Below are 10,809 nucleotides of genomic sequence, written 5' to 3'. Positions count from 1 at the left end.
ATTCTCATCACCCTCGTGCTGCCGATGTTCCCTGTTTTGGGTGATTTTGTTGATTTCTGGTATCTACACCTGAGTTGGTGCCTTTTACTTTTTTACTTCCGTTTTCCATTTGCGATTATATCCTTCGTTCTTTTTTCTTCTACCGCGCATGTTCATATTTCTTGTGTTTCCATTTTTTATTTTATTTTATTTTTTGTTGGGTTCTTTCTTCTCCTTTTTTCATTTTATTTTATTTTTTTATTTTTTTTCTCCTTTTTTCTCCTTTTTTCTCCTTTTTTCTCCTTTTTTCTCCTTTTTTGTCCTTTTTTCCCTTTTTTTCCTTTTTTTCCTTGTTTTCCCGTTGTTTTCCCCCACTTTTCATCCTTTCTTTGCTCTCCTTCTACTGCATCCATTTTTCATTCCCTTTTCCTGCATGCTTGATGCGCGCAACGTTTTTGCGCCCATTTGGCCTTTTGTCATATGCATTCCTGCACGCTGCTGCTCCGCAGCGCCCTTTTGTTCACTGTTGTCACGTATCCTTACCCTTGCAGGCCATTCTACGTTTTTTTCGCGATTTCACTTCGTGCATCGCACGCCTCTGCGGGTTTGTTGTTTTTTTGGTTTTTTGTTTTTTCGCATTCTACGCCTAATCTGCGCGCTCTTCGCATTTTTTATGCTTCTGTTCTTTCTGCTTTTGCATTCGCATCCAGCCTGTTGTTCCTTCCACGCGCTTATTCCATTGCCTGCATCTTGCACCTGCGTTTACCTTCGGCTTATATGCATGTCGCGCTACTCCACTTTTTCTTTTTTTTTTTTTTTTTTTTTTATTCTCATCACCCTCGTGCTGCCGATGTTCCCTGTTTTGGGTGATTTTGTTGATTTCTGGTATCTACACCTGAGTTGGTGCCTTTTACTTTTTTACTTCCGTTTTCCATTTGCGATTATATCCTTCGTTCTTTTTTCTTCTACCGCGCATGTTCATATTTCTTGTGTTTCCATTTTTTATTTTATTTTATTTTTTGTTGGGTTCTTTCTTCTCCTTTTTTCATTTTATTTTATTTTTTTATTTTTTTTCTCCTTTTTTCTCCTTTTTTCTCCTTTTTTCTCCTTTTTTCTCCTTTTTTGTCCTTTTTTCCCTTTTTTTCCTTTTTTTCCTTGTTTTCCCGTTGTTTTCCCCCACTTTTCATCCTTTCTTTGCTCTCCTTCTACTGCATCCATTTTTCATTCCCTTTTCCTGCATGCTTGATGCGCGCAACGTTTTTGCGCCCATTTGGCCTTTTGTCATATGCATTCCTGCACGCTGCTGCTCCGCAGCGCCCTTTTGTTCACTGTTGTCACGTATCCTTACCCTTGCAGGCCATTCTACGTTTTTTTCGCGATTTCACTTCGTGCATCGCACGCCTCTGCGGGTTTGTTGTTTTTTTGGTTTTTTGTTTTTTCGCATTCTACGCCTAATCTGCGCGCTCTTCGCATTTTTTATGCTTCTGTTCTTTCTGCTTTTGCATTCGCATCCAGCCTGTTGTTCCTTCCACGCGCTTATTCCATTGCCTGCATCTTGCACCTGCGCGCGAATCCATATTTTATTTTCCACTACCTTTCATACTATTTGTCATCTTTGGCGTCCACGCCATTGCATCCGTTCATGCTTTTGCACTCGCATCCAGGCTGTTTTTCGTTCCACGCGATTATTCCATTGCCTGCATCTTGCACCTGCGCGCGCATCCATATTTCATTTTCCACTACGACTCATAATATTTGTAATCTGTGGCGTCCACGCCATTGCATCCGTTCATGGTTTTGTGTTTGCACGCTTGCTGCATATGGTCTCACAGCACACCATCGGTCTGCCTGCACCGCGTATTCGACGTCGCAGCCCCTCACACGCGGCTCCAGTGTACGCCGCAGCCGAGATTGTCTCTCCGAGCAAGCGCCACGACCAACGTGGCCCAGTAAGCACGGCTATTGTGTGCGAGCAACCGCGGCCAAGTGCAACACGGATTCGAAGCAGGATTGTCCTAGTGCACGACATTGCCTCCGCGTGTAAGAAGGCGCAGAGATTGTCTCTCCGAGCAAACGCGGCCGATTCGACGACGTAGCCGAGCACACGTGACCGATTGTAACAACGGGTTCTGCGACGTAGGCGAGTGTAAGAAAGGAGGGAGAGATTGTCTCTCCGAGCACACGCGGCCGGGACCCTACGCAACATCACCGCTAGACCAACAAACAGGGAATACAGGGCCACCGATGGCGGATGATGTAAGTTGAATTATAACACACGAAAAGTATGGGGAACCAGCAGGATGAGTAATTGGGTACACAAATTTTTTTTTAACGCGTGTCAGCATCGTTTGGACACGGAGGCCATGTCGGCACAGTGTACATTGAAATATGGCATAATCCCCTTCTCTTTATTTATTTATTTCTTTTATTCGTAATGTAGGATAAATTATGGGGGAGTAAGGAAGGAAAAAATTTTATTTCAAACCTCAGGGTACAATGGGCCCAACGGAATGGATCGGCAGGCGACGATCAACAGACAAAAATTAATGTAAGTGTACAAAAATATGGTGCAGGCATCTCGGGATAAAACGGGTGCACAGTGGTGTGGGGAACTATGTACATAGAAAAATGTATATGTGGTATAATGTTGCATGGACGACAAAGAACCGAGCCCATATCAGCTATATATATAAATGTATGTTCATCCTCTTCATTTTGAACAACACAGAAAGAGATGTGGGATAAAATGCAAGAATTGAAAAAACAGATTGCGAAGAATATGAAAGGGGACAAGGATGAGGACGACGGCATACCAGAAATACTGTGTGGTGCAGAAGAGGAAAATGATGGTGCAAAGTTGGAAGGAAAAGAGAAAAAGATGTGCGCATTACTAGTAAGGTTAATGTTTTACATAGAAGGTTTAAACGGTGAGGGCACATTGATCGACAACGATGGGACCAACGACAGTATGAAACCATTAGAGGACGGGATGAAGTGTATAATAGGAAGTGTATATATACAGAAAATAATGCAGCTGGCATGCTGGGATAAGGATATCCTGGATCATGCTCTGCAGGCCGGGAAAGCGCATGTAAATGAAATGCTAAAAGGACGACCAAGCAGAAGCAGGCAGTGTGTGAAATGGCAATTTGGCGATACATGTGTAGGGGATTTTCCCCTTGAAGGGAGAATTACCACATGGATGTTGGACGATAGTAGTGTTACGGACAGAGTGAAGAACGCCTCACGCGATTCTTCGTGTGCAGTGCAGGACTGGACAAGTAGGATACAGGACATGAGGCAAAAGGCGCAGACACGGATACGTGCTACTGCATGTGCGGGCAGTCCACGTAACGTACAGTTGAATGGTAAGAACATACTGAGTAGAATAGATAATCACCAGCAGGCACGAAGGAACAATATTCATGAAAATTGGGGAAGGCAAGGACAGGTGGCATGGAACACTCGGCCCAGGGGCAACAGCCGATGGATGCAGCGGCGGTGAACAGCGGCCAAATAAGTGTACTGCTAGCATCCCGCTCGTGCATCGACCCGAGCGCATCCATCACCCCTGTCTACCAGTTCTCCTTTATCATCTTTTCATCCGTCTTCCTCTTCTTCCTTCCAGCGAAAACAGGACAAGGGGAACAAGGAAGACCAACACCACCCGCCGCGGCCAAGCCGAACAAACCTGCCACCGCTGCCAAACCAGTAGCGGCGCGACCGGCATCATCTGGTGGTCGTGGTGGTGGTAAGGCTGGTAGTGGTGCCGGACCGAAGGAAGGAGTGCACACTGACAAACCTGGGGAATGTCAAGGAGACAGATTAGCCGAGTGGAAGCATCCGACAGTGCACGTGGTGCCTCAGTATAATGTCAGTTAGAGTGAGAGCAGTAAAGGGGGGGAAAACAGACGACATAGATGGAAAGGGAATTTATTCATGAGAGCCCATGCATATATGTGCGGGTGTACGTGCTTCCGGGGGGTACAACGTAGGTAAAACGTGTACATAACTATTTCCTTATTCTCATATACATAATACAGAAAGGAGAACTGGAAAGATTAAGGGACGTGTTTGATGATTTTAAGAAATATATGGATACATATAAAGACCAAGAGCACGCATATGGTGCAAATTGTTATAATACGGGTTGGGATGATATAACACGAGCAGAACATTATTTCGAGGATCAAAAAGTAGCAGATGTCGTAAGGTGCAGAGTTATGACGCTTGCATTGGGATGGGCTAATGGTTGGAACAACAGTAAACAGGACAAACATAAACAGCACAAGAACCAGACAGAGAAGGAAATGGAAGAGAGGCTACGGTGTGAAGTAGTGAATGTATTTGGACATCTACTGAGACACAGATATTGTCCGCACCAGCAACACTGGCGAAGAGGCACAGAATATCCCTGGATAGTATTCAAGAACATGAAGAGCGCGGGAACAAACGGAATTGGACAGATCGATGGTCCCGTTGTAGAGGGAAAGTGCACCATGTGTGGGTATGGGCATAATAGACAGCACGTAGACGCAGTAAATTTGGACCTAGTCCAATGGTTCTTACAGCACGGGAACATATGGGATGGCATGCAGAACATAGACGAGAGGCAGTTCTGTAATACGAAGTGGGCAGTTTATACAAAAGACAACATGAAGGAGTATGATACGACACGGGTGGACGAAGAGAAAATCAATGATATAAAAGAAGTGGAGAAGAACGTAGTGGACGCAGCAACAAGGGTAATTGAGAAGGCCAAGGTCGCAGTAGAACAGGAAATTGAACAACAGAAAGGTAATAATACGGGTAGCACAGAATACGCGTAGTACGAATACAAATACTGCCCCCGGCACGAATACGACCAATACGACTAGAACAAGTTCGTACGGATGCACGGCCACAACACGCAAACACGGCGACCACCACGGGAGCGGCGTCACTGTGGTGCGGCCACGAGTGTACACGCGGTGTGCGCGGCGGAACAGCATGTAGCGACGACGGGCGGTGCAGACGGACGGAACGGGACGGCGACAAATAAAAGTTGTACTACTACCATCCAGCACGACCCAGTCCGCTTGGACGCAGTCCACCGAGTGCACCTCGACCCACTGCATCGACCCACTGCATCGACCCACTGCATCGAGCCGGACGGTACGCTGCCGCTACCTGACCCAACCGTCCCGCCCCCTTCTTTCTGTACCACTTGTGTCGCTTTTTTTGTTTATCATCTGTCTGTCTGTCTTTCTTCCTTATTGCAGCAAAGGAGGCGGCAAGTACGTCCCCACCATCAGCATCAACGGGAGATACAGGACCAAAGGAACCTGCAGGAGCAGCAGGTGCACAGTCTCCAGGATCTGCACCATCATCACCAGGCAGGTCAGATCCAGGGTCAGCAGCACCGCCTTCAGGAGCAGGATCGCCACCACAACCCCCACCGTCGGCACCACCGGTCATACCAGGAGGCTCTGCATCAGGACCAACACGATCCGATGAGAGGCCTGGAAGACGAGCAAACGATGCAAGTGCAACAGGTAAGAATCCAATTGCGCCTGCAGCACAAGGGAGTACGCCGGGGAACTCCCAAGGACCAGCAGAACAATGTAGTGAAAATGAGATGGATCAGGATAAACTTTATGCTTGCCTGGAAGGCACAGTTACACCTGATATCCCTCCTCAAGTGACGGACCCTGAGGAAGAGAACGCTCTTAATAAGACACTTTGGGGAAGTTCGCGTACCATTAGTGTAACCGAAGGAAGTACCCCCATTACCTTCACAGTTCCTACAGGTACTGTGCGTGGGTAATTAGTACGAGGAATAGGGCACAAAAAAAAAAGGCACAAAAAAAAGGAGAGAATCAAAACAGGACAAAAACAACATGAAAGACAAAACACCGAAGTTCTCGCAGAGCCCCCTGATAGAGAACCCACCGTCGCATGAGAATCAGCGGGGGACAGTGCGCGCTCGAGCCACGGGCCGTAGAGACCGAGCGCCCGGTCGGCCGCGGGATGCAGATGTAGACAGACACACACACATTGTGTGTGTGTTGTGTGTGTGTTGTGTGGGAGACAGAGAGAGTCTTTTCCCGGGTGGTACCGTAAGCACCGTGCCCCCATATCCTCGTGAACCATGCCGCCGTCCGTCTCCTGCCCTACCAACCTCCATCCGTCTCCTGCCCCATCGCTGCCTCGTCACCCGAGCGCCCGTCACCCGTGAAACGACCGCACGCACCAACCGTGTGGCCTACCGTGTGGTCGACGGACCGTGTAGCAGACCGTGGGCAAAACCATCCGAAACATAACTTCGGTTTCATCCATGTTCTTTTTTCCCCCTGTGTACCCATATAGGAACTGAAGCAGGGGACAAGACAGAGACAACGGATCAAAAAAAAACAGCAGCAGCACCAGATCAGAAAGATCAGCAGGAACCCAGTAACGCGCAGGTTCCAACGCATGGGAAGGCCACTTCTTCGGAAGGCCATGATCGCACGGGTCCTACAGCAGATATTGATAAACCATGGGGGGCACCCGTGCACCCGCAGACACCTGCACCAGACTGTTTCTCCGGCATTACCGATGCAACATGTATTGCGAAGGATGGTTCCTATTCTCGCCCTCATGATAATGTCGGCACGAGAGTCCCTGGGCTTTCCTCCCCCGGTAGTACCGGTAATACCTTAGGTTCTCCCAGTACTCCTTCCACAGCCACTGATGGTAAAGATAAGCGAACTGCAGGGACATATGACTACGGGGGCCCCCATATACCCTTCAACTTTATAACGGACAAAGGAAATCTAGAGGGATCATATGGACCAGGTACCCCACAGGTTCCGAGTACACCACAGAACACAAACATCCCTTCGGGCCCTGATATTCCTGACTTAACCGACACGGTGCTTACCGCCACTACTCCCATCCTGTTTTTTTTCACTGCCGTCATCGTTGCCTTCCTTGGTTATTCCCTTTGGAAGGTAAGTATATACGCGACGCCGTGTATGCGTATCCGTCATATGCACCATAGACAAATGTGTTGCTAAGTGGGCTGTTCTATCATCATTCTAACACACATGCACTCTTCTACATCGTCCGCGTTCTTTTTTTTTGTTTAGTATTTTGCCTTCCTCGGACACAAACGACGACGAACGTTTCGCACCGTTCGTGACGTGCCGTCACCGCCACTCGACGAAGAAATATTGCAGCATTTACAACGAGGAGCGCCACCGCTCCATTACAGTTACACGATGATTAGGGATAGGCCACCCGCGTCAACATCCGCCCGACGACGACGTCATCCACGCGTGCATAAACGCACCATCATCCAGCTACACTTAGCAGTGCTCAACGAATGTGAAGCAACAGAATGGGAAAACGTCAAAGAGGACTATTGGCAGATATTGGTGGAGGAGTTTGCGAAGGATTTGATGCGGGATTTGATGCGGGAACACGACAAGCATAACAATATCTTGGGTGTTTCTACGCCAGACCAGGCTTTATCAGGAAACAATGTTGCCTCCACCGTCGATCCATCCACTGACTCGGACGCAACAGATTCATGTCCACCTAACGAAGAGGACCCCGATCCATGGTGTTGTATGGAAGCCATACAGTTAGCAACGGGCCCTTGTCGACCTCATGACCCCGATCCATGCAAGTGTATGGAAACTATACAGTTCGCAACGGAACCTTGTCCACCGAATGAACACGACCCCGATCCATGGAGTTCCATGGAAAACATACAGTTAGCAACGGACGCTTCTCCACCTAACGAAGATAACCCCGATCCATGGAAGTGTATGGAACATATCGACTTAGATGCAGAACAGAATGCTCATTCCAACCCCGGGGACGCGACGTCGTACTGCACAAAGTGGACACCGTGGATTGACCGGCACAAGCACCTATTGCAGGACTGCACGACGCAGCCGTGGTTTCTGCAATTAAAAGCGGATTGGAAACAATACCTGCGCGAGCACATGGTGGCAAACGAAGATAACGGGCACCGTGAACTCGGTGACGCAGCCACCCCGCCGATGAAGAAACTGCGGTTGTGGAAACAATGGGTAGCGCGACAACATGCGCTTATGCATATATATGGTGAGGAGGAGTGGTTTCAACATTTGTTGCATAATGCACAGCAGGAGACAGTAATGGCAAAAGGCGCTATACCTGTAGTCGACAAACACTTAGAAGTGGAAAAAGTAATGGCAGCAGACGATCTGCTAAGAGTGCGAGATTTACCGCGGTCGCAACTGCACCCGCAACCTTACATGAAAAAACCGTTAACCGCTAAAATATGGATACTGGTCCTCGCGTCCGTAATCGAAGAATGCGAAATCGAGAGAAGTGTGCAAGAGAAGGAGTTATATTTGGATGACCTATTGCAGAAGCTCTGCAATTAGGATGACGGGCCATATGCATGGGACATAACGCATGCTAACCGTACACCACTTTTACTTCATTATGTGATATACATAATATATTTCTGGTTTACATTATTCTATACCGTCTTTTTTTGCTGCTCTGTTCTGCTTGTGCTTACTTTTGCCTTGTTTTGTTCTTTTTCTGTGTAGTCAACTTTTAACATGACCATAGGCACCGGTGCGTACCCGTTACATGCATAAAAAACGTAGATTTAAATGAATAATATGAACGGGTCGTATTCTCCTTTATGTGAAGTTCATTATTAACAGATGCGCACGTGCATTCTACGGGTATAGTGCACAACACATATAGCATGCGCCTACGCATTCGAGTATAAGGACAGATTGTCTCTCCGAGCAAACGTGGCCCGGTAAAGGCGCTTGTCCGAGTGTAAGAAAGGACGGAGACATTGTCTCTCCGAGCACACGCGTCGACCAACGCGGTCGGGTAAAGCAGATTGTCCGAGTAAGGGTTTCGAGGGACGGATTCGCGTGAGGGAGCAGGCTGAGGGCGACGGGGACGAAGGAACACACATATTTTGTGGGAGGGCAAACCACGGACGGAACGCGGCAACGACGGAAGAACAATTGATGCTGTGACTATGTTGTTGTTCGGTTTTAGGTGTACGCACACAGAGACAACGTGTGTGAATGGGGGTTAGTGGGGAAGGGGGGGGGATGTATTCATGACGGTGTTTTACCTTTCCTATATTTTCCTTCTTGTCCCATTTATTCTTGTTTTTCTCTTTTTTTTTTTTTGGTTGTTCCTATTTGTTATTCTTTTTTTCCTTTTCCTTTATTCCTTTGTTCTCTATTTTCTATATATTCGGTTTTTTATTTTCTTGTTTTGTCGTGTTACCCAATCTTGCATGAAACATACAGGGCCTCTACAGCGTGGAGTTGACGCATATGTTTTATTAATGTGAACACAGCCACTACTGTGACGAGCCAAGGGCAGTTGTGCACACACATACGAAGCATGAGGCAGTGCAGTATGCGCAATAACAGTTGAATACACAGTTAAAGTAATAGAAGCAAGATGGAGGAGACATTACGGCAGCTATTGGTGGATTATATTAACAAGAGGAACATGCTGGGACAGGAGCAAACATATGAGGTAATTATAATGCGGACGCAAGATGAATACAAAAGAGAGAGGCCAATGGACAGATAAAACAAACGAAGGGATTTTATGACAAATGTGAATTGATGTGTTATGGAGGGAAGATATTAAACAGTGTGGAAGCGGAAGGAGCACACTGTTATACATATCATTTTATTCTAATATAGACAGGAATATGGCATGACATACAGCAATTGTTCGATGAGTTCACAAGAAATATACAACATGGGGATGGCGATGTCTCTAAGTTGATATGTGAAGCGGGGCAACAAGCGAACAAAATATATGGAGGGAGGATGTATATGTGCTGGATGGCCGTGAGAATATTACTATACATGAGGCATGGTGAGACGCCGGAAGAAATAGCGAAGAGGGCAAATGAACACGAGAAAGGGTTAAAGGCATGTATTAGAACTATTATCGGAACTGTAACTATACAGCAATTATTGAAAACATATTGCAACGCCGACGAGGTACTGAGGCATGCTGTACGAATGGTCAAAATGATGGACGCGGCTATTGGACGCGGCGTGGTGAATAATACAGGGTGCCCCGGCTTGAACGTGGACGGATTAGTAATAGCTGGCAAGGATGTGACCAGTACAATAGGACAATGGATATTGCAGGGGAACATTCTGGACGGGAACCTAGGCCACGTGGATTGGAATGAGGGCTGTGAGGTAGCGCATAGTAAGAGGAAACATGTGACCAACATAGAAACATTGCAGGAACTCAAGACTATAGTGGTAGAGCAAGCGACGGAACTGCAGGTTAAGGTGCAGGACATTACGGCAAATATGCACAGGCCACCGAATAGTACGCCACACAGGACGGACCAACAAGCAGCAACACTACCGTCAAAGGACACGTCAGGTAAGGACCGAGGGGACAAAGCACCAACACGGCCCAACACGTATTATACGGCCGCCACCGATACGACTGCGCACGGATGGACGGTCACAAACGCAACGGCCACAACACGCACACACGGCGGAAACAGCACAGCAGAGAAAACGACTCCGTTGACGCTGACCGACTGCGATGAGCGGTGTCCACGACGGCAGCGGTAGCGGTAGCGGTAGCGGCGACGACGAGTGTAGACGAGTGTATAGTGTATGGAATTTGTGGATATACGGGGATTATATGTGCATAGTTTGTTTACAGAACATTTGAGAGCCGGACGAAAAAGATGCAGGGTATATACGTTGTTCCCATGACAAACGCTGTCATAGTACGTAATGTCATACAGGACGATAATGTTGCCACAATGGATGCTGTCGCAACGAA

At 47.4% G+C, this 10,809-nt stretch overlaps 2 protein-coding genes across 2 annotated transcripts; both read left to right on the top strand.

The window, feature by feature from the left end:
• Positions 1–2,223: 2,223 nt before the first annotated feature.
• Positions 2,224–8,378, top strand: AK88_05540 (uncharacterized protein; the record flags this gene model as incomplete). The annotated part of the gene is made up of 9 exons (XM_012483142.1): positions 2,224–2,235; positions 2,420–2,527; positions 2,708–3,347; positions 3,608–3,852; positions 4,023–4,807; positions 5,241–5,431; positions 5,577–5,768; positions 6,328–6,950; positions 7,302–8,378. The coding sequence occupies 9 exons, from the start codon at positions 2,224–2,226 to the stop codon at positions 8,376–8,378; spliced, it is 3,873 nt and encodes a 1,290-aa protein (XP_012338565.1).
• Positions 8,379–9,438: 1,060 nt separating this feature from the next.
• On the top strand, positions 9,439–10,592 carry AK88_05539 (uncharacterized protein; the record flags this gene model as incomplete). The annotated part of the gene is made up of 2 exons (XM_012483141.1): positions 9,439–9,516; positions 9,690–10,592. 2 exons carry the CDS (start codon positions 9,439–9,441, stop codon positions 10,590–10,592), a joined length of 981 nt encoding a protein of 326 aa, XP_012338564.1.
• Positions 10,593–10,809: the final 217 nt, after the last annotated feature.

The sequence above is a fragment of the Plasmodium fragile genome (assembly GCF_000956335.1).
Source record: "Plasmodium fragile strain nilgiri unplaced genomic scaffold supercont1.154, whole genome shotgun sequence".
In the NCBI taxonomy this organism is placed as follows: Eukaryota; Apicomplexa; class Aconoidasida; order Haemosporida; family Plasmodiidae; genus Plasmodium; species Plasmodium fragile.
This window is presented reverse-complemented; position numbering and strand designations above follow the sequence as displayed.